A 24,506-nucleotide genomic window follows, 5' to 3' on the forward strand; every position below is an offset into this window, starting at 1 on the left:
GGCTAGGACAAGAAAATGTCAACTTTCTTAATGTGGCAATTTCTGAATTGTGACTTAAAATCTGACTTTTCCATTAAAGAGAGTTTTAAATTACATTTCCTAAGATACCAAACATGACTTTCCTACCGGCTCCCAATCAAAAATGATCACTTATTAAATGTAATAATGTAGCCCAATGTTATCCTATGGGAAAAAAATCATTGCCATAGTAAAAAAAAAAGAAATGTGAACGTTTTTAACTACCAGGGCGAGTAAAACTTAAAAGTACTTGTCCAGCGTTTTAAATACAACATGCCCTGCCATATGGCTGGTTTGTAGTCTACCTTAGGAGTGACTTATGTGTATTAAAAAGGAAGGTTTAGCCCTGGTAAAAGATTTATTTTGCTATGTCATAATGGCAGTTGAAAACTGTGCACAAAGTCTGCAATGGCAGGCTTAAGACATGTTTAAGAATGCTACTTAAGTGTGTGGTACAGTCAGTGTTGCAGGCCCACTAGTAGCATTTCATTTACAGGCCCTGGGTATCTGTAGTACAACTTTACTAGGGACATGTAAGTAAATTAAATATGCACATTGGATGTAAGCCAATTCTATCATGTTTAAAGGAGAGAGCACACACACTTTAGCACTGGTTAGCAGTGGTAAAATGCAGAGATTCCTAAAAACGAACAAAAATGGGTTCAGAAAACAGGAGAGTTAACAAAAAAAATGTGGGGTAAGACAACCCTGAGGTTGACAGGTCGAACAACTGAAATGTGGTCTAGCATGAATACTAGTGGCTGAGATTAATTCATGCATTCCACCCATCACTGCTGTTGATTAAAAAGCCAAGATGAGCGAAGCACTCCATAGTTATAACAGGTGGCTGCCCTGGACACCACCAAAAAGCCAGCACCACTTTGCCCGCAAAAGCATCAAAGGTGTTCCCACTTCAAGGGGAAGGTGTGAGAAAAAGTAATTTAATCTAGGAGCAATAACACATTTCACTTGTCCTGGGGAGTGTGTGTATATCCTTTGGTATTATATGGCTGTATAAATGAAGTAGTGGTAGAGTGGTATTCATGCTTGGATTTTAGAAGAATGACTATTGAGAGCAGTAAAATTAAAATCGTGAGAAAGCCAGGCAGACTGAACATAAAAGAACAAAAGAAACCCTAAATATGCTCTTTGCAATAGGATTATTAGTGTACAAGCTTGCCTGAGCCATTTGATAACCCACATGCAACTAGATCAGACCATCTAGTTCTTAGAGTGAATTAGAGCAGAAAACATTTCTTTAAGAGAACGATAACATCAGCTTTTTTCATACAAAGCAATATATGTATATGTATGTTTATATATGTATATGTGTGCATATTCAAAATTGGAAAAGTGTTTTTTGTTGCAGTTGTCCCCCCACTTTTTGCCCCTTTGTAGCTGCTAGATGCTTATTTTTGACTCTGGCAGAGCACTGAGGCTTGCTAACCAGAACTCTGTGCCAGTGCTCCCTCCTTAAAACAAAGTGATGTCTGATTGTTTCACAACTGGCTAAGGACTTTAGCACCCCTGTAAGTCCTTAGTTGATCCCACCACCTTTCATATGCAAGCCTGGATTACCCCAGACCTGGGAGATGCCACCCTCTGCCCTGAGGCCCACTTGGCACCAGGACAAGCTGGCAATTAACTATGCAAGGGGGTGTGTTGCACCTCCCGGCAAGTCACACCCCTAAGGTGGTCAGACTGAAGTGAACACGAAAGAGAGAATTCCACCATCTTGTGTGTGGTGGAATTAGGACTTCTGGGATAGAGTGATGCCCACGCCCCCCAGGAAGTGGTTATCTAGGGGGTGTAGTGACCCCAGGGGTAAGTAGCCTATTGGATACTACCCTTCACTCCCCTAAACGCACCTAAAGTGAGTATGTAGGTGGCCCACTGACATCAGGAAATCAGATTCGAGTACTGAGAACCAAGGAAGAAAAAAGAAGGATCACAAAGTTTGAGAACTGAAGACCTATACCAAAGATTGGTGCAAAACCTTGTCAGGCTGCTTGCACTTCGACCATTGCTGGAAGCAACTTCTCTAAACACTGGACACTGTCCCCAAAACTCTAGTAGTACTGCCCAGCACCTCAACAACTGGAAAAGACCTCCCTTAGAGTAGAGAAGCTGCTCCCCTGTATCTGCAGGCACTGCACAGCATCTGCCGGTCCACCGTGTTGTTAGCCACCTGGCTCACCGAAGGAGCAGCACTAGAGGAGAAAGGTCTTCATGCTGCAGGAGGTCAGATCAATCTCCTTGGCAAGCTTGGTGAAACAAGGACCCCCAGGAGCCGCCCAGTCCCAAAACCCTGGATACCAGAGAAGTTGCAGTCCAACAGCACTCCAACAGCACAAAGCAAAACCTTCCATCAAGGAATGTCAGGATTCACCAGGCCAGCACCAAGAGTGACCCTGATGCCCGGTTTCCCCTTTCCACAGTTCCCCAAGACCCATAGTAAGCCTCTGACCGACCGTGACCCTACTCTTCAAAGCACCCCTGCACCTGTGCTCCACATCACAAGTCCGAGGGAGGCGATGGTGCCAACGTGCTCCTGAGACTCTCAAGAGCGGAACGCACCCTTGGGTTTAGCCAGACTGGTCCTCCAGCTGCCGCTTGCAGACTCTTTCTGCAGGGACGGAGATCCACGCGAGTCTTCAACACTGAGACACTACCGGGCAAAGCCCCACTGCACACGAGCCCCCCAGCCTGAATTCAAGTGGACCGATGGTGTCCCTGAGTGCCCAAGACCCTCGACCTGAGAACCCCTGTGGGTTCAATCGGACTGGCCATTAGTCCCTGCTTGAAGCCTCTTTTCAACAGGACCATCTCCTATTGACTTTAAAAGGGCATCGACACAAAAAAGCACATCTGCACCCAGATGCCCCAGAGCTGACCAAGGTGACCTGTTGGTACTGCCTTGGCCCTTGCCCATACTTACCTTAATTCCAGAAGAACAGTCCTATTAGTTGTTGCCAAGTGACTGAATGCAGTAGATATTACTCCCCCCACCCCCATAGGATAACGTTACTGCTTTAAAGATACAACACAATGCATTTTCCAAGTTTGAAAAATCACTATCTCAAAAAGTACATACTTGATTAGGATGATCTTGGGGTCTAAATTCATATAAAATCTGTATTATTTTTATAAATTTGTGTCGAATTCCTTTATTGAGTCTGTGTCTCACTTACTGACTGTGTGCAATAAATGCTTAATACTATCCTCTGATAAGCCTAAAGTGCTCACCCACACTGCCACAAAAGAGAGCGTTTAGGATTACTATTTTAACCCCTGTAAACCAGTAAGGGTTGCCTGGACTTTCTATACACTGTACCTCATTTTGGTGCACTATATAGAAAGCCATCCCCTACATTCACCACTAGACCACTTAATGGTACTTCATCCTCTCTAAACACTCTTTCCAATATCATCAATTGTAAATATTGGAGCAACTGATGTTGGTACCAGTACAATCTGTAAACTGCCCTGTGACTGATTTTGTTTCTTATGGGTACCCAAGCCATTGATGGTAGCATGACCTCACACTGTGCACTTTCTGCATAGTTTTTAGGTCTGGGGTTAGCCAAGAACTACAGAGTTAACTAGAATGATAAATATAAAAAGACTTACTCACAGGAGCTTAAAGCTAACACTCGTCTTTCATTGGTCTATCGAAGTGTCATTTACATTTTAAATCATCCCACTACATGATACAGCATGGGATAGAGGGTCAGCCATTGGCTAACTTCACTCTGATTGATGGCATTCTTCTCTTTTACAAGATACATATCCATACACAAAGAAGTTCAAACAGTACCAGGACTACTTTAGCAATGTGTGCTTTATGAGACATAAAAAATATTTTTGCTGTTATCCAATATTTTTTAAATATTGGCTAGGGTCTATCAGCTCCCCTAACAATAATATTTTACAAAAACCATGAGAAAAACAAAATTAGTATCGACAAAGTCAAAGGTTGGCAGGCAATACCAGACCTATTGGCGTTGCCAATGCTTCATTTATATGCTTTGGGCCATCAAAGTAGTACAGCATTGCTGTAAATAGCTGTATTAAAAAGATTTACTATGTTTCCAAACCTGCAGCCCTTTTCTCCATGTTTCAGAGTTTTGTGGGGGCATTAGAAACTTGCCTTACAAAGATACCTGTACATCAATATATATGAATTGGAGAATTGGATGGTACACAGGAGCCTGTGTCCTGTTACCTATTTTATGAGATATACATCCAAGATATGTAAATTTTTTCATATACATTAATCGTGTACCAACTCTATCTATATGAAATAACAATGATCAGATGCATATTTTTATTTCCGGCATGTATGAAAGGAATTTGCAGTCCACTATTCTACATAATTCAAAACCATCTATTACAATTCAACCTAACTTTGAAATGTTTATGTGCATTAGAACTTTGTGTGATAATCTACCTCCCCCACAATTGGCTGACATACTTTTTGGATAAATATTTATCAAAACCATCCACGATAACGTAACCTTATTCTCCACTGTCAGGATTATGTTTCTATATGTAAAATTCCTTCTTGGCCACAAATACACATTCAGTGCAGTGACGAATACATTATTCTGCATGTATGAGAGCCCTCTCTGACAATACAGCCTAAATATGGACATTTTGTGTCCACTGTTACATATTATAGCTCTCTAAAATATTAGCCTGTCTAACAGTTGTCACCTATGCATTTTCCTATATGAATTATAGCCACCCATCATAAAAAATCCTCACTTTAATCAGTTGCCCTTTCTTTTATTTATAATTATAAAACCCTGGAAGATAAAAAACATTAATTACAGTTACATATAGAATATTCTATGTTATTGTTTCCCTCAAAGATACATCAGCACTCGCCATAGTCATACTTTATTTCATACCTAAGTTTCCTATATAACACATTCTTTATTTCATACCTAAGTTTCCTCTATAACACAACCATACTTTGCACAGTTGTCTACACATTAGCATGTGTGGATCAGTCATCTCGCCTCGCTCAGCACTGTTGTCCACCTGATGCTCTGTGCCTTGATGTCTATTATTTATTCTCATTGTGTAGGAGGTCGGGTCTTTGCACTGCCCCAAGACTGTGCTCAGCACCTGATGAACGGCGACACTATGAGTGGAGTGTACAGCATCACTATCAATGGTGACATAAGCCAGAGGGTGCAGGTGTACTGCGACATGACGACGGACGGTGGCGGATGGATTGTGAGTATCTATTACACACGCAGGTTCCACAGTTGCACCACCGAAGGGAATACAGGGCCAAAGCCCGAGGATGGGTGAGAGCTGGAACCTTCATCCCACCTCTGTGGCTGTTGCTCGGCACTCCCAAGAGTCTCTGCAGCAGTCAAGGACAGCAACTTGAGTCAACCCACACAATCACATTGCTGTCAGGCTAGGGACACTGTGTGCAGCATCGGCTAACATCACTGAGATCCAAACAGTACATCAGCGAGAGGAGCTATGCCTGCCCAGAGATCCACAGGTTCAGGGTTACTCTGAGATAGAAAATAGTAAAGACAAGCTGCATGGGTAATTTGCAAGATATGGGATATTGCATGCATTTGTCATCAGATAAATCAACAGTCAAATCGTCCTACCAGACCATAAAGCAGGCCCACAAACAGTCCAAAACAGTCCTATTCACTGACCTGTCAAAGCAGCCCTTCGGCACTGCCAGATTGCCCTAGAGTGCAGTCCAACTCTACCCAGGTTAAGTTAATGATTAGTGTGCCCCTGGCCTCTTTCCAAGAGCCCACACAGTGACATCCATGAATAGTGCCCTTAAGCCAGAAAACCAGCCCACTCACTGACCTGTCAGACCAGCCCTTCAGGCTTTGCCAGAATGCCCCATAGGCCAGTCTGACTCTGCCCAGGTTGAGTTAATGGTTAGTGTGCTCTTGACCTCTGAGGCGCTATAGTTAGACTCAGATTTTACTCGTACAAAACCAGTGAAATTCAAGAGTAATAGTTATCTGAGCTAACTATAAATTACACCCCCGCAATGCACTGCTTATGACCTCACATATTACATCACTCATGACATGGTTTTGTACGAGTGAAATCTGAGCCTAACTGTAACGTCCCTGTAACCTTCGTTGTTTTCATTGAATTTCCAAGGTTTTTTAAATTCTATTTCCTAAGTATAACGTCCCAGTAACCTTTGATTTTTTTCAGTGAATTTCTAAGGTTTTTAAAATTCTATTTCCTAACTATATAGTATAATGTCCCTGTAACATTTGATTTTTTGTGTGAATTTCTATGGTTTTTAACTAGCAGTCACGTTTGCCGAATGGTGGAGAAAGTAGGCTGGGTCTCCAATCAGCTCTCAGCAATAGCGTTGTGTGTGACTTATTGGAGGTGCCAGGAGGGGTTCTTGGGCCGCTAGGACCCTCAGCATCCAAGGGGACTTCATCCTCCCAACAGCAGTGCACAAAGGAGGCACGTTTGCAGAGTGGTGGAGAAAGGGTGCGTGGCCACCAAAGACCTGTCAGCAATCCTGCTGTGTGGGACTTTTTGGAGGTAACAGAAGGGCATGTTGGCCCGTAAGGACGCTCAGGAGTCAAAGGGAATTCATCCCCCTACTAGTAGTGCACCAGGAGGCACGTTTGTAAAGTGGCGGTTCAAGGGAGCAGGGCCTCCGGGACTTGCCAGGGCTTTTAAAAAAAGTTATTCCATTTTATTAGGGGAGGACCCCCCCTTCACAGGGCTGATTTCGGCCCGGGGACCCCAACAGGCCAGGGGACTTCATCCCTGAACCAGTAGCGCAACAGAGGTGCATTTGCAGAGTAGTCGAGAAAAGTTGGTCAGCAATCCCATTGTTTGGGATGTACTGGCGGTAACGAGAGGGCTTGTTGGCCCCAAGACCCTCAGCGTCCAAGGGTACTTCATCCTCCAACCAATAGTGTGCGAGGAGGTGCATTTGCAGAGTGGTGGAGAAAGGGTGAGGGGCCTCTGATGACCTCTCAGCAATCCCACTGTTTGGGACATACTGGAGGTAACAGAAGGGGTAGTTGGTCGCTAAGGACCCTCAGAAGCCAAGGGGGCTTCATCCCCCTACTGGAAGTGTACCAGGAGGAGCGTTTGTCGAGTAGTGGTGCAAGGAAACTGGGCCTCCGTGACTTGCCAGGGCTTTTTTAAAAACATTTTTTTTGATTTATCAGGGGACGGGGCTCCTGCTTCCTTGGGATGATTTCTGCCCCAGGGACCCCATTCAGCCAGGCAAGGCCTTTTTGGAATGGGAAGAGGGGCCTCGCCGCCTCCCTCTCAGGCCGATTTTGGCCCTGGGTGCCGAAACCGCCTATGCCGGGCCTGTTCACTTTTTTTAATTTAGGGGAGGAGGGTCGCATGGCTCCACCATCTCCTGGCCAATTTCGCCCCCGGGGGCAAATACAAGAGGGATGCACACTCCGATGTTACAGTAAGGCAAAAATATCTTCTCTATTTTACATTAAAGGCACTGTGCAGAAAAACTAAAACATATATACACACACACAAATATATAAATACCAAATTGCAGGTCCACAAGAGGATACTCCAGCACATTAGAGCCATTAGTGGTAGTGATGCATCCTATCCAGTGGCGCACCATTTCAAGGACCATCATGACAATAAAATCGAGCTTCTTAAGTATTTTGTAATTGATACCGTGTTGCCCCTCAGGCAAGGAGGCAACCGGGAAGCTTTGCTGCAAGCACTGGAAACCAAATATATCTTAGAATTGGACACAAACACCCCGCTAGGTTTAAACGCTAGTGAAGACTTTTATACTTGCTTGAAAATAGATCCATAAGGTTTTTTATTATTATGCATCTGCATTAAGACATTTTCTTGGCTTAGCCTTCTGTAACCATGAAATTATAATTTTAAACATGAATATTTTTCATTGCGTGATTATATGCACTTTTAGCACTTTATTGCACAGAGCACTTTCTTATATATGGACAAATCATATATGGCCCCCTTGGGCACATATTTGTTACCTAGCACTTTTTAAGTTATAGCAGATATCAAATATATTCATGTTCGCATGAATTCTGCTTAAAACAGTACTCGTGTTACATGGATGTGCTTTATTTTGATAAGAAACTTTTTATTACAGTTTTTTTTAATAGTTTTTAGGCTAGTTCCCTTGGGTGCTGCATTCATTAAGGACTGTAATTGATGGAACATTATCATTGTATACCTAGCTTCGAGTAGCATCTTGTGGGCAAGTGTATTTATAATTTAGCCCATCAATACGTTTGAAACCCACATGGGGTCTATTCCAACTGCATACACTTGCACATTTTGCAATCCATGGCTCTTAAGACTTGATTTTTTATGGAAATTTTAAAGAATCATTGTACAGTACTGTTTATGTTTTTAATACTTTTTATAGACATGATACAATGTTTATTTATGGTATTAGACGATCATTTTAAAGTGCAGGCATTTGGGTTATTTAAGACATTCATGTTTTAGAAGCAAGACTTTTTCTATGTCCATATACCGGTATTATCAACCAATCACGCCACTTCTTATTTGCACTGAGCACTTTAAAAGTTTCTACACTCCTCCCAAGGCGCCATGTGATCAAGGCCTCAGGAAGGCTGAAATGCGTAATGGCGGACATGCTGAGCAACTAATAAACTCACTGTACACTTCTAACTGGGTCTGTGCTCGTCTGATTCTGGATTCCTGCCAGTTGGGACTATTGGGTTTTTGTATGGCGAAGTTGTTCAGTATATATATATATATATATATATATATATATATATATATATATTTATATATACTACCTACTGGCGGTCGCCAGTAGGTAGTTATAGTTAGGATTTTTTTCAATGTTAAATCTCAAAATTCTATTTGGAATAACTTTGGCACCGGTTGACGAATCTGCCTGAAAATTTCCTGAAAATGGCCTCGTCAAGCTCCGGTTCTTCCTTGAAAGTTTGGGGGGGATACGTCAAGCGGGGGCCGAGATAAAAGGGGTGTCCCAAAACGCGTTTTCCCCATGTTAATTTCCATAGGGCGGTCGATTTCACTTTTAGCTCGAACGGCTGAATGGATATACAGCAAACTTGGCAAAATTGTAGGGACTGGTAGCCCGATGTGCCTTTGCTATGTCTCAAGATATGTGCTCCAGTGGATTTTGAGTAATTTAGGTTCAAAAAAATATATATATCTATAGGCGCTCTCCGGTGCGCGCACCGGAGAGCGCTCCAGGCGCGACACGCGACTTGCGCACAGAAAGCTGATTGGCTCTTGGGTGTCTGTAAACATTCTAAACAGTCTGGAGCGGCCGCCATCTTGTGTCTCGGTAAAATCGAGACACAAGGGGTTTGAAAAAAAAAGGGGCAAATGACCATAAGGGGGAAGAGTAGACCCCCTCTGACCCCCTAGTTTTGATGTGGGGGCCATAAAAGGGTCCCGCGAGTAAAAAAAAAAAAAAAAAAAAAATCGATTTCCGCGGGGGGCGCACCCGGTACGCGTACCAGAGAGCTTACTGGGGAGCGTACCATGGAGATAAAAAATGACAGATTTTTTTTCACTAAAAAATTTGCATTTTTTTATAAATTAGAGGTAGTTCTGAAAAGAACTTTTTTTTTGATTTTGTTGTTTTATATTTTTTTTTGGACTTTTTAAAACAATTTTATAATTTTTTTGGATTTTTGTCAAGGGAAAAACAAAAAACAGGGATTCCAAAACGGCTCAACAGGAGCAAAAAAATGTGAAAATTTAGGGACTGTCAGGGCAGCGGTGTTGCTGTTTCTTTAGGGCAATGAGTTCAACACTCTGCTCCCCATAGCAGAGCAGTTCGTCACAGTCCGTGCACAGAAATTTGATGCCTGCAAACTCTGGCTGTATGTTAGGGACCATTCTTCGACGGGATGGTCCCGAAGGTGTTGCTCCATCAGTGGAGGTGCTGCCGCCATCTGTGGGTAATTTCCGTGCCAGCTCTCTGACACTCTCCCTCGCAAAGTTGTTTGGGTGTCTTCTTTTGACATGCCTGATTAAATTGGCATTTCCAAAACTATATTTTTTCAGAGGATTGGCTCTGGATAAAGTACTACCACATATTTTGCAGGTTACTTTTGGAGAGTTGACTTTTTTTTGTCCTTCAGGGATGTTATAAAATTTCCAGATGAAATGGATTTTTTTCTTCTGCCTAGGAGGGTCCTCCTCTAAAAATGCCTCGGAATCACTGCTGGATGACTCTCTTGCAGCATTTGCTGTAGATCAGGAAAGTAGGAGATGAAGATAGTACACAGAACAGCTCTTGCTCTCTCCAAGTACAAAGCTATAGTGAAGGAAATGGGTGGGGATTTCATTCTTTGTAAAAAAAATGATAGCAACCAATGAAAAGTGTTATTTTAGGCTCACATAACCCGACGCGTTTACGCTGCGCGCTCCGGAGCACTTTCGGGTGCGTTTACGTGGCGCGATCGTAGGCGCTTCCGGGGCGCAAACGTGGCGCGATCGTAGGCGCTTCTGCGTGCGTTTACACGGCGCGAACGTAGGCGCTTCCGAGGGCACTTACGTTGCGCGCCGAAGTGGCGTCATCAAAGTTTTACGGAAATGCATAATCATTTTCCTTATAAAAATAAACTTATTTTATTTGTATGGTACGAAATGTTTTGCATTATTATTAACTTTTCATTCATATTTTTTTTCACGAACGACAGTAGCGCTCTGGGTGCGCTTTCAGGTGAGCTCACCGTAAAGCTTACCGGAGAGCTTAGCTGAAAGCTTCCCGGTGCGCGCACCCAGAGCGCAAAAGAAAAAAATTATATGAAAAAAAAATGAATACTTACAAAAAAACAGCAAATTGTAAAAAAAAAAAAAGATTAGAAACTCGATATAGAAAGGAATTAGCATTTAAAAAACCTATGAAATTCACTGAAAAAACCATAGGCTTCACACCAGTTTTAGTTAGGAATTAGCATTTAAAAAACCTATCAAATTCACTGAAAAAACCATAGGTTTAACACCAGTTATAGTTAGCTGGAAATTTTACTGACATAAAACCATTGAAATTCCCACGTTATAGTTTGTTGGACTCACTATAACTTGCACGTGTAATGCACTGCTGATGACATCACATATTACATCACTCATGACATGGTCAGTGACATCACTCATGACATCACTGATGACAGAGAGACTGACCTACTTTCACTCGCTAATATATGTATTCACTAAGATACACTTAATAAGGCAGATATCCAATCATTTTTTTAAAAAAAAACATCCATTAAGACAATAATTTAAACAAATATTCTTCCATCGACCTTAACATACATATATAAAACATATTTATTTATCTGAAAGACACACATTCACTGGATGGTGTCATCAGTGCATTACACGTGCAAGTTATAGTGAGTCCAACTAACTATAACGTGGGAATTTCAATGGTTTTATGTCAGTTACATTTCCAGCTAACTATAACTGGTGTTAAACCTATGTTTTTTTCAGTGAATATATATATATATATATATATATATGCTGAACAACTTCGCCATATATGTATATATATATATATACGTATATATATATATATATATATATATATATATATATATATATATATATATATATATATATCTTAAATAAGATTTTTTTTAAATTGCAACATACTATAACAAACCATTTTAGGATACAACCATTTGCAATCAAAGTTTACAATTTCATTTCATTAAAAAAGCTTAGTTTTTTCATGCAAGAAGTGTAATTTTCATTAAGTAATAAAATATTTAGCAGTTTGATGTATGACAGTTTTACTATTTTACTTCAACAAATGTGCCTTCTGATAGAAATACTAGAGTTTATGCCAGTATAGAGACAGTAGAAAGAAAAAAGTTATATTCTTGCATTTCCACACAGGGGTGCATGATAATAGTTGTTCACTGGCAGAACAGAGACAATGATGTAATTGCACGTGTACATGCGAAGATCAATTTTCTTGTTAGTGCATGTTGCGCAGGGCCTCTCAGCGCTGGCTGTAGTTACCTTCCTCCTGGCTGCAAGCAGACATCTCAAACATTTCTCGTGCCCACTGAATACTTTTCAGGTCTTCCAGAGGAGGCAGAATGGTCTGACGGATTTCTTTCGAAAGTGGGCAGATTACAACATTGGATTTGGTAATCTCGAAGATGAGTTTTGGCTAGGTAAGCCACCACTATTCACAGAATGCACAATGCAAAGCTAAGGTATTTTTGGCAATTAAATAAAACCTTTTTCTTTCTCAAGACATTTTATTTACATAGTCAGATAAAACCTCCTATCACAGACAATGGTTCTACATACTATTCTTAAATCCTCCCATATAAGTGAAATTAAAAATAGTAGTTATATACTTACCTTACAAAATAGGGATTAGATCAATGTACCAGATACAATATTATTGTCATATGATGTATTGATGTATAGAGTGACCCGCTAATGTTTAGGTATATTCAAGCTAGCCTTTCCTTCATATTCTGTTGGCCACTACTGTAACTTTATGCTACAGAATAATCATTGTAATTAACTGAAGCTTTAAGATAAGTCAATTTATTTTCATTTTCATGTATCATATCTATTTTCAGAAGATGAATAGCAGATTGATGTATCTTGAAAAGCTATTACGAATATGAATATTTCTTGAAATGTCTCTATATTCAATGTATTGTTAATGAAATTTTCTCTATTTCATATAGTACATCAGTACATGAGTACATGAGTGACTCTTTCTATGGTGACCGGGTTGTGAATTTCAGAAAACCCTCTGCTCAATTTATATCTTCGTTCATCTGTTTCAATGTATGCAAAATAACAGGACTCCATAAAGACTTAAAACAATTATTTTGCTGCATAAACCAGTGCTGCATCTTCAAGCTGAGTTTGGGGATATCTACTCATATTTCAAACCAATTACTTTATGAAATGTATATTTTTATTTAATTTACCATGTTTTTATATTTCTCAAACAGTACAAGTTATTTTCCCAAACTGTGTATCAATTAATGAAGCTTTCAATTTTACCCACTTCACCTGATTTAAAAGATAGGTGCTCATTTTACCTAACTAGGAACACTCTTATTGTAGACTTCACAAGAAGGAAAGTCTGAGTTGGTCCATAAAAATGTCAACCTATGATATGCCAGTAATCAATGGATTTCTACTGCCATTGAACTGCCTTAGTAGAATTCTGATGTTTCAGAAAAAGTGATATGGGGCAACCCCAAACTTCTGCCTACCAAACTGGTGTGAAACACTTGTCTTTATGATTATTCCTTCACAAATGAGCGGATTTCTCTGAAAAAATCTGAAATGTTGGAAAGCATGGCTACAAAATCAAAGGACTATATGTGGTTGTGCCAGAAGAGAGTGTGACTGTTTCCTGCCGACCTCTAGATCTAGGATTACATGATTGGAATGGACATTACCATTCAAGTAACTCCTTTTATAAGCAACATTATTTTACTGTGGGAGACGACACAATTTCAAGTTCTACCTGGAGACAGCTCCACACTCTTCAAGAGAGTTATGCATCTGACATGTGCATATTGGATTGGTTTCTGCACATTCATCCAAAGATTAGACCATGTGATTACCCTAGAGACTGTAGAGAGCACAAAATCTACATCCAGATATCCACAGGCCTTTGTCAATACAGTAAACATTAGAGTTTATGATTCTACTATTGGGAAAATGCATAACAAGAATTTCTTACATGGAAGTGTAGCCAAAAGAAATCCCCATGTCTCCAAAAATAACATTTCTGATTGGCTTAGGTTTGTAATTTAGCCCCTGGGTGATCCTTAAGACTCCTGGAACAATGCCCTCTGTGCCAATGAGATCAACGTGGAACTGTATAGCTGTAATGTGCAATGACATGTATGGTGAAAATTCAACACTGCATATCACCACTAAACCCTCATGCCAACAGTCAAGCATGGTGGCAGAGAGGTGATGAACTGGGCTTGCTCAGCAGCTGCAGGACTAGGACTTGGACACCTCACAATCAAGTTTACCATGAATCCCTCTCTATTCCAGCACTTTCTAGATGAAAATGCAAGACCACGCCTCCAACAGATACGGACCAGCCGAAAGAGAATCATGCAACCGGACAATGCTCCAAAATACCCAAATATAACTATGACTGGATCGCTGAAAAGGAATCCAATCAGGGTTTAGAGATGGCCAAGTCAAAGTCAAGTAGGCCAGAATTCAACGTGAAGTCAAATGGGCCAGAATTCCTCCTAGTTGATGTGAGAGACTGATGACCTCTTACAGGACAATTTACATAAAGTTATAGTTGCTAACAGGGGTTTCACATATTACAAAATAGCAGGGTGCACTTACTTGTTCACACAAGGCTTCTGGAAGTTGGCTGAATTGATGTTTACTAAATTGAGACAATATGTACTATTAGGCTATGTAATTCGTCATATGAGTTGCGCTTTATCTATTGTTAGGACTTTGTTAAGGCTAGATGAAGATCAGATCATTCCCAATATTCAAAACCATTCTAAACAGGTGTATTTTCTTCTTTACATCACTGTAAGTTTCAAAAATTCTTTGTGCATCCTGCCACCTCACCTGCTTGCTTGCTTGCTTTGGTGAATCTAGTGCCCCCCCTATAAGGACATTCTATCCAGTTTCTCAGCAAAGAAAATACTCACCCTCAAAATGTTGACTTGATTTCATGCACCTTTCCAACACGGGATTTGTGTGGCATGTTTCAGTAGGACATTTTAATCAGCCCTTTTTTTCCTTAATGTACTCAGTTTTTATAAATTAAATAATATAGCTATGAAGATTCAGTTAACTTGTCAACTCTGAGAAGGCCACACATGTATTTGTGATTGTCAATCACATGCATTATTTGTCTGAAGAGCCTTCTAAAAATGTTATTTCAGATATGAAATAGGTAGACATGAAACTTTCATTGCATTTGTGATTCTACAGTAAATTTACAATTCTTATCGTTATCTAAAGTGCATTCAGAGTTTGAGAAACTTTCCAACAGATTTATAAATAAGTTAGTTTTGGGTCAAGCAGTATTCAACCACCAAAAAGACAGTCTACTGAAAACACATGCATTACTTACGTAATGTCTATGAGCCTCCTCTTGCTCATAAACATGTGTATCCTTCGCTGGTGAAGCTGTTCGGAAGTGGTCAAATTGAATTTGGCAACAGGATTATATAGATATAATACTTACTGAAATGGCTTTTCTCTAAAAATAAATTCAATTGCCCCACATCTGTTTAAACATATAGATATTTCGATTTGAATGCATGTCAGAAAACCATCGTCATAAATATTGTGTCCTAAATATCGTTTACAAAAATCGTTGTGTAGGGTGTAGATGTTTTATTATTAACTCCATTGGGGTAATATTTTTGTCAATTATATTTAGGACTTGATACGTAAGTCGTATGTCAGGGGATAGTCTTAACAATTATACTCTGAACCATATCTTTTCAGATATACTGTACATTTGACATTTATGAAATTATAATACGTTTAGCTCCTTTTGTACCATTCCCATATGCCAATGTATATAAATGAGCTCCGCTTACTATTCCCAGTCTTTGACATTTTGTATGCCCATTTTTCTCCCATGCAGGGCTGGAAAACTTGCACAAGATCACGTCCCAGGGCCGGTACGAGCTCCGCATAGACATGCGTGATGGACAGGAGGCAGTGTATGCCTACTATGACAAATTCTCCATCGGAGATGCCAGTAGCATGTATAAGCTGCGCTTGGGGGACTTTAATGGCACTTCTGGTAGGTAATAGCCAGTAATAAAGAGCACAGTTAAGATTTTGGGTTAACTTTGAGGGGGGTGATTGCATGGCTCTGTGTGACTAGCACACCGTCCAACTCGTCCAGGGTGATGCTGTGTCCAAAAGGAAAATTGACTACAACATGCAGAATGCATTAGTTTCTGAACTGAAAGTGAAAGGCTGGAGACTTGTTGCCTGATTTAGAGTTTGATGGAAAGGGTACTCCATCGCAAACATGACTGAGTATGCTATCTGCCAAACCTATGCTTTCCTGCCCTATTTAGGGCCAGGAGAACTGCCAGCTTTTAGTTGACGAATACCCCATAGGCTCTGTCAACAGAAAGATTCCTCTAATGGCTAGAGTGAGTAGGGGCTATCGGAGGAATTTCATTACACTGCCCACCCTGTTCAGGGTGGGCATGTGATGCTCTTTTTTTGAAGGTAAAATGGGAGGCAAAGGACAGCAAAAAAGCAAATGACCCCGTCATCCAGGGAAAAATCTCTCCAAGTGTGAGGGCCAGTAGTCATTTGTTTTTCAATAACAAACTCCCACTTTAGGAGTTTGTTTTTGAAAAATAGACACTTTTATAAAGTTTGGTGAACTTGCATTGAAACCAATGGCGACCATCCACCAAACGTTTTATACCTTGACAGGAATTGCCATGATCCGTGTTATGTGAAGGTACAGACATCATCTTTGGGCCAGCAGTTAGCTCTAAATTTGGTGGAAGATTCTCCGCCAAAGTTACCAGCCGTAATGTTCTTCACCACCCTGACGGACTGTACTCGGTCTTAAAACCATAGAGTAGGCTCGTGGTATCCTATAAACATGCAGCCAAAGACCAACCTCAGGGGATCGAGGGGTGTGGGTGCCCAAATTTTTCTGTTCTAGAGGCAGTGTGGAGTGTATCAGAAGGCAGACATACAATTGTAGACTGTAAGTTGCCAGTGTAAAGGAGAGGCTTTCAGAAAATGAGAGTGTTTGTTAGAAGGACAGGAAACATATGGACAAGCTAAGATAGAAGGGCACTACTGAAGAACATGGACCTGCAGGAAGAAGCAACGAGACCAGGGGAAAAAGAAGACCAGAAGAGGCTAAGGAGAGACTTGACAAATACAGGGAGTGCAATTAGATCAAGAACTGCAGAGGCAAGGCAGGTAAGATGGGGAAGGCATGGAATGCAGGAAATGCTCAAGAGATAAGAAGTGGAAACAGGAAGAAGCTTGAGGAGAAAGCACAGGAAGCAGGAAATGCTGATTAGACTCAGTGAATGGGGAGAAGAAGAGAGCAGGAAATAGAGATGGTTACAGGAGTGAATGGAGGGGCAGGTGGGAAGGTCTAGAATTGCTATTAGGGAGCAGGAGGAATTGGAGGGGACAAAGAAGCTGAAAAGAAAAGCAAGCATGAGATAACATAGTATTAAGTAACGTCAGCAATGTTATATAGCTAACCTCTGATAGGGATACAAGGTGCCGAAATGTTGAGATACAATGCAGCACTTTTTCACATGGCTATATGTCGGGGAGCAGAGATCTATAGATACAGAAACATTTTAATGTCACCATGGATTGAGAACATATGTCTGTTGAGTATTATACCTGGTCCCTAGGGAAACTTGATTAAGAAATAATGTATGTAATTTTCATTGCTGCTAGTCAAGCACTGAAAAGCTACAATGACTATCAGTGAGTTCCCCAGAGGTGAAGAATTAGTAAGACTTGACAGAATGGGCAGTTGCTGACGAAGTACGAATGTGTAAATATATGGTAGATAATGAATTGCATGACTGCCTTACACACTGGAAAGTACTATCTAGAGATCTGATCTACCCCAGAAACCAGACCACCGTGAATTCTGTATTGGTTATGCTATGTATGTAGTCATTGGCTTTATATGTTGCTGGAAACATACAAATGACTACATATAAACTGTATGGTCATTATGTGTGCAACTCTAGCATGTTGAATGCCACTGATGACATAACAAGCGTGTGATTGTTACAAATAATTTGCTGATGCTTGGTGTCCTCTTCCTGTGTATTTGTTTATCTTGTTTACAAAGAATAAAAAGAAGTTAAAAAGAACAAAAGCACGAGAAAAAGTAGCCATATTGAAATGACTGTAGTTAACCAAGATATATGAATTCATGTTCTTGAAATGCCCTGTGAGCTGGATTGCTAAATTCTGTTGGAGCCTTTAACTTTCACACAGACGAAGATAGAAGCTGTTAAAAGGCAACTTTAAAGGTGTTTGGCCCGGCTCTTCATTCTTTTAATAAATGACCATCACTTCTGCAATAACAAATTCTTCTTTCCCGGCAGGGGATTCCCTCTCATACCACCAGGGGCGCCCATTCTCCACCAAGGACAGAGACAATGATGTTGCTGTTACCAACTGCGCAATGTCCTATAAAGGAGCCTGGTGGTTCAAGAACTGCCACCGCACCAACCTGAATGGAAAATATGGAGAATCTCGACATAGTCAGGTGAGATCATTTAATCATGTTGTCTGTTTTTAACAGCAAGACTAGCCTGCATGTGCTGAACATTTTATTGCCTCTTTGAACGACCAGCAACCTATGTAAGACTTAGCACCTACTACATGTAATCACACTGCTGGCAGCATTTTCTATACTGTCACCAGTGTATGCTATACTTGTGTAACTGTGTCAACTAGGCCTGGGCAGGAAATTCTACTCTGCTCACTGAGTTTGCCGAGTTTTTTCCACTCCGCACTCCACGTAGCACGCGGAGTTCCGAAAAACTCTGCTTTGCATAGCAGAGTTTTTTCATCGCTCGCCAATGTTAATTTGCAGACCGAGGAAAATCTTACTCCAGACCACCTGCTGCTGAAATTCCTCAACACGTGAGGTTGCAGATGGGCACTACGTCTCGTGCTGAGAAACCTTCAGTTCACGTTGAGAAAGCTGCCACTCGAGTATGAGGCTGTTCGCGCTGATTTTCCAGTGTGGGGCAAACTCCTGGTGCTTAAAATATGCATGAGTAGCACAACCTAACACACTTTGCCGTTTGTGGGTGGAGTTTTTGGGTCACAACACAGAACTAGGCCCAGGACTAGTGCCAACTCATGTGGTATTTCACCCACAATCTAATATTCTACACTTTATAGAAATTCAAGACCACTGCACATTTAAATACAACATAAGCTGAAAACAGCCCCTTCCTCCGATCCCCCATAAAAGACTTTGGTTTGATTCGTGTACTTTCACAGTCATTGTGAGGTTTTATGGGGCATCTACCAAATTGACTCCTGTAAAGGTTTTCTGAAGAAAGAATGTGCAGGGGAGTAACCCATATAATTGCAGCCTCCATAGTGCAGGGGAGCCCCCAAACCCTCAAGGGCCCCCTACAATATTAGGGGCCCCCATTCAGCCCTCGGCCAAGGCCTATCTGCGAGATATGGAACACTAGGGAGCCCCTCATTACATTCTGTAGGGAGGGCAACTTTGTGCATTCTGCCACTGAGAATGTGCCAATAGGATAAGACCCTGGCATCATGGCAATAGGAATGTTTTGATCAGAAATACACAGCACATCCCAGAGAGTGCTAACAAAATGAAACCCTTGATGTGATGTTTTGGTCTTGATGGACTGCATAGTATAAGCAGAGCAGAGAGTCTAGCAAGGCTGAGAAATTTCTTGAAGGGGTTGCGTATGTTGCCATTCTGTTATGATTTTCTGTTCTGGTTGAAATGTTGCCATTTAGGATTAGATCAGTAATAGCTAATGTGGGGTCCTTACCCAAATGCACAACACAGAGGACTGTTTCCGGGGCAGTGTCCCACGCACTATGTGCTCATCCCAAGATATTTCATAAATCCCTGACACATTCAGAAATTCTGTAATTCCAGACTGGAGAGCTAGGTGCATAATGCCCATCTAAGGCTTACAAGAGATCTTTTCTAATCCACGAGCTTGCAGAGTTTGCACCACCAGGTCTGGTGGATCACCCTATAGCAAACCGAAGCCATGCATTGACTGGGCCCTTTCGATAAAAAAATTAAAATCGCCCATACGTGCAATTTTACTCCATTCTCCATTTTGCCAATTTCTCGACAACAAGAAATATAATGTACTCCATTCGATTATGTTTATTTGCCAATTCTTTAAAAAGTAAGTAGCAAAACTGCAACATTAATATACCTTGATCTTCTGAGTGGAATATACACGTGCAGCTGTGGGACAAAAGACACTCCAGGATAATGCATATTCATCCCATTTTTCAAAGAACACATCTCATGTTACTAAGAAACAGTGACACATCCACTGACACATCCAGGATGAAAACAGAGAGAAGTGTAAATTAAATAATGTCATAGAAAGCAGCAGCGCTGAAGACTGTTTCAAAAGTTTACTGTCTTTAAATGCTGTCCCATAAAAAATATCCCAGCCAGAATATCGACTATAATGTGAAGGTAAGTATACATAGGTAAGCATAGATTTACTATTCTTACCTCCACATCTGTGCATCTTAATTATATTCAGATACATAGCTGTGGAGTTAGTAAACCTGTGCCTACCTAAATATACTTACTTTCACAACAGTGCTTAATTTGAGCTTGTGGTTGCAGGCGGAGCCCAATGGAACTCGTGTAGGGAACAGCACTTATTTTAGCTCAACATCCAGCAAGAGAGAGAACCATTAACGGGGAAATGGAGGAGGAAGAGAAAAATGGGAAAATAAAGGGAGAAGGCATGGCTGAAAATTAACCTGCAAGAGGGAGATAAAGAGGCGGGGAGTGTCTGGTAGTGGATTAAAGAGGCACGAGGTGGAATCAAACTATACAGCCGTGGAAGTCAGCACTCCAACCTTTGACAGCACCAGCCATAGGCTTCTGATCTAAACGCTGGTGTCTGGCACTTATTATTTCACAAATTAAGCCTCCTTTCACAATATTGTTGCAGTCAGTATTCCTGGCTGCATTACCTTTGTCAGCCTATTTCGTGTTTATTCACTGAAAGAATTGGCATGTAAATTAAAAAATACTTATCGTTCATTTTATTTTTTTAAGTATGTTACATAGCGTAGTTCCAGCAACCAGGTGTTATTGTGTTCTACGTACAATAAAACGCAGGCACTGTAGTGAATACCAATGGATAACAAGTGCAGAAATGATTGGATACATTCATCAGGAACTTACAACTAAGGGGCATGTTTCTTAGAAAGTGGCGAAGCGTGTCGTTAAGCCAAGAAGGCTAATGACACGCTCCGTCACTTCAGAAACGCAGGGCTGAACCATATTTACTAGAATATGGTGCATCCCTGCCTTTCACCCTGTGATAGCGCTAAATTAGAATTCCTAACGCTAATGCAGGCACCCTTGCACCATTGTGAACGGAGCCTCTGTTGAGGGGAAGATTGTTTATGTGCAGGAAGGTCCCCCTTCTTGCACACATAGAAACAGCAAAATATAATTGATTGTTTATGTGTAGGAAGGTGTCTCTTCCTGCACATAAACAATCATTAAGCTATGACATTTTGCAACTTCTATGTGGGCTGCATTAAGCAGCCCACATAGAAGTTTCAAAAACACCATTTCAAATTGTTTATGTGCAGGAAGGGACAGCTTCCTGCACATAAACAATCACTCTCTACAACCCAGGCACCCTTGCACTATGGTGCAAGGTTGGCTGCGTTTGCGCTAGGCAGCTAAATTAGCACCAGCGCAGGGGGAAACGCAAGGCTGCACCGTATTCTTGTAAATGCGGGCAGCCCTGCATTTCAGAAGTGTCGGAGCGCAGTGTTCAGCCAAGGAGGCTTCGCCGCACTCAGCCATTTCCTTGTAAATATGTCCCGTTGTCTAGATTCCCACTGTATGCACCACATGTGAAGGTTTTACATTGACTGCGCAAGCTTAAATATACGACATAGCATTTGATGGTTTCATTTAAAGAGCTGTGCCCCCACCTCTTGTAAAAGCATAGTTCAACAACCATTATATAGAATCTAATATTTAGTACATCTCATGATTTGTGATTCTGAAACTGCGGTTCACAAGTGCCTCCATTACTCCTCTCTCATTGTTTTTTCTTTTAGGGTATAAACTGGTATCACTGGAAAGGCCATGAATTCTCCATACCCTTTGTGGAGATGAAGACCCGTCCCTACAACCACCGCAGTCTTGTTGGAAAAACACGGAGGTCCACAGAGATGTGAGACTGGAGACGCCATGACCCACCGAGGCCCCACCTCCTTTTACCTGTGATTAGTTTGTATTTGATCATTTGGAATTCAAGACATTCACTGTCACAACTTGCTGTCTGCACATGGGGGAGAATGTTGAACCAAAAGAGGAGGTGATTCAGGCAGTGCTCTCCTTTTAACTGTTCAATTGCCAGATTTTTCTCCCGCTCCCCCAAAAGAATGTTTATGGTTGTGTCTTTCAGGTTGCACATGTTCAGTGATAAGGCCTTCTGCATTGTTCCCTCTCCTTTATCATCTCAAAGAGGAATCTCATGTACATCTCCTTACATTAACTGACAAGCCCATACAGAGCCATGTTAAACAAGGTTTGAATCTATTGGGGGGAGGGGCACAGGATGACCTAGGCACCTATGTAAAAGTTATGGCTGGATCTTAAAGGATGATATAAAGATGAATTCGGAGAGAGCAAAAAAAGGGGAACTGTGAAGGTCAAAGGCCTTCTTCACTCATTCTGAGATCAGGAAATCTGGTCTCTTTCTTGACCAACTCTACTCCCAAAAGACTGCCCGTCACCTGTTCAAGAAGGGTTGCATCCTCCTCTTACTACCACATCAGAGAGAATTAATCCACTTCCAACTTAAGGAGAGTTAGCACCCTCTGCTAACTGCTATCCAAATGATTCCTAGAATCTTTTTCTGCTGCCACTGGAACAGTAGCATTGTTTTCTGCCCTCACTAATGCAATGAGATCTAACATTATTCACAGTCTATTGTCAACCAAAAAGGAGAAGAATTCTTTCTCTGCTACAACTAAACAAAGTAGAAATTGTGTTCTTCTCCACCATAACTAACCCAGATACAGTAGAATCCTTATTTGACCATGAACAGTTCATAAAAACATGGTTTTGTTCTATGACAATTACTAGTTTTCCTCTAGACTAGCACTAACCTAATGAGATCTAGGACCCCTCTCTGCCCATTACTAGCCCATGGAGATATTAGATATTCACAGCCACTATCTACCATAAGAGGTCAAGCATTCTTCTCTACCACCTCTAATCCATAAAGAGCTAATGCCCCTCTTTACTACCAGTAGACCAAGGAGACTTAAGGTTCCTCTCTACCTCTGCTGACATAGAGATATTCTCTCTGTCTTAAGCAAGGAGAGATAAGCATCTTCTTTTCAACCAGTAACCCAAGGAGAGGTTAAAGCTATTTCTACCACCAATACGCCAAGGCGACCTAGTGTTCTCATCTACCATTACTAACCAAGTAGTACAGCTCTGCCTACCATTAACATGCCTTCTACTTATCCAAAGAGAGATAGCATCCTTCTTGATCACTATGAACTCAAGGAGAATTAGCATCCTTCTCAATCCCCTGTAACTCAAGGTGAACTAGAATACCTCTCTATCACCACTCATACATATGAATTATAAGTAATTTCTTCCACCCCGACCCAAGGAAAACAACTGTCTAGAATCACTAATTCAGGGAGAGCAAGCATTTCTTTCTACCACCAATACCCTAAGTAGAGATAGATGCCTTGTCGTCCACTACTAACCCAAGGTGATGTAGAGTCCTTCTCTTCCCCTACAACTTGATGGTGAGCTAGCTGCTCCATATGCCACCCCTAGTTCAAGGACAGCCAGCATCCTTCTCCACCACCATGTCTGTAGGACTTTTTCAGCAAACTCTAACCCAAGAACACTAAGCATTCTTGTCTGCTACCAATAATTATGCAAGACGTTTCCACTCTGACCATGCTACTTACTTATGCTAGCAGTTGTAGAGAATAAAGCCTCTATTAACCAGGACAACAAGGAGATCCATGCCCACTTTTTCAATAACTGCCAAGTAGATATCTTTTTCTAACCCCACTAAAATTAGAATTGTATCTACTGATTGCTAGAAACCACTGGATAAAGCCGTAGGGTGCTGAGATGCACTCTGATGTGGAGTGTGAGATCCCAGGTGGAGGACATTGCTCATTGCTCTTCCTCTTTGCCTTCGACCCTAGCTGCTGAGAGAAGCAGGTGCTGATTTGTAGTAGGCTCCTCAGCGGTTAGTTATGACTTACAAATGTTTTGTGCCAATATGCCTGGTGTGAGCTAATGTCAATGTTAATATACATTCCACATAAAGGCATGTCTTTCCACCCACCTCATAGCATGGATGAACAAAATGTGAGTATCTGTTTGCCAAAGAAACTCAGAGTTACTTTTCTTGTGATCCAGAGTTTCACTCTCCCTCAGCCTAAAGACCAGCTCTCCACATCAGTCCATCTAAGAATCATGATTGTGAGGTTCTTAATTAAGGATAATCCTTCACCTTACTGCATTACCATAACAAGTCACCACTCAAAACGTCTACTCATTGCCAAATAGGCCCATCTCCCTTCTCAGCAATATGATTAGTGCAGTTACATTAGTATTGACTGCAAGTAATAAAATATGAGCCAATCCAATCTGGTCATGACTCACTGTCCTGGAGGCTTGCAAACCCTACATGCTGTCTGCCTTA

General features: G+C 41.2%; 1 protein-coding gene across 2 annotated transcripts in view; it reads left to right on the forward strand.

The window, feature by feature from the left end:
* The window catches only part of TNR (tenascin R), a 761,475-nt gene extending 738,573 nt beyond the window's left edge, over positions 1-22,902 (forward strand). For both annotated transcript variants that reach the window (XM_086956605.1, XM_086956613.1), the window contains exons 19-23: positions 5,111-5,262; positions 12,113-12,209; positions 15,659-15,820; positions 18,141-18,304; positions 21,877-22,902. In XM_086956605.1, the coding sequence (XP_086812731.1) occupies positions 5,111-5,262; positions 12,113-12,209; positions 15,659-15,820; positions 18,141-18,304; positions 21,877-21,996 (695 nt within the window). In that variant the 3' untranslated portion in view covers positions 21,997-22,902. The remainder of the gene's footprint in view (positions 1-5,110; positions 5,263-12,112; positions 12,210-15,658; positions 15,821-18,140; positions 18,305-21,876) is intronic.
* The last annotated feature ends 1,604 nt before the right edge of the window (positions 22,903-24,506 follow it).

The sequence above is a fragment of the Lissotriton vulgaris genome, chromosome 1_1 (assembly GCF_964263255.1).
Source record: "Lissotriton vulgaris chromosome 1_1, aLisVul1.2, whole genome shotgun sequence".
Classification (NCBI taxonomy): domain Eukaryota; kingdom Metazoa; phylum Chordata; class Amphibia; order Caudata; family Salamandridae; genus Lissotriton; species Lissotriton vulgaris.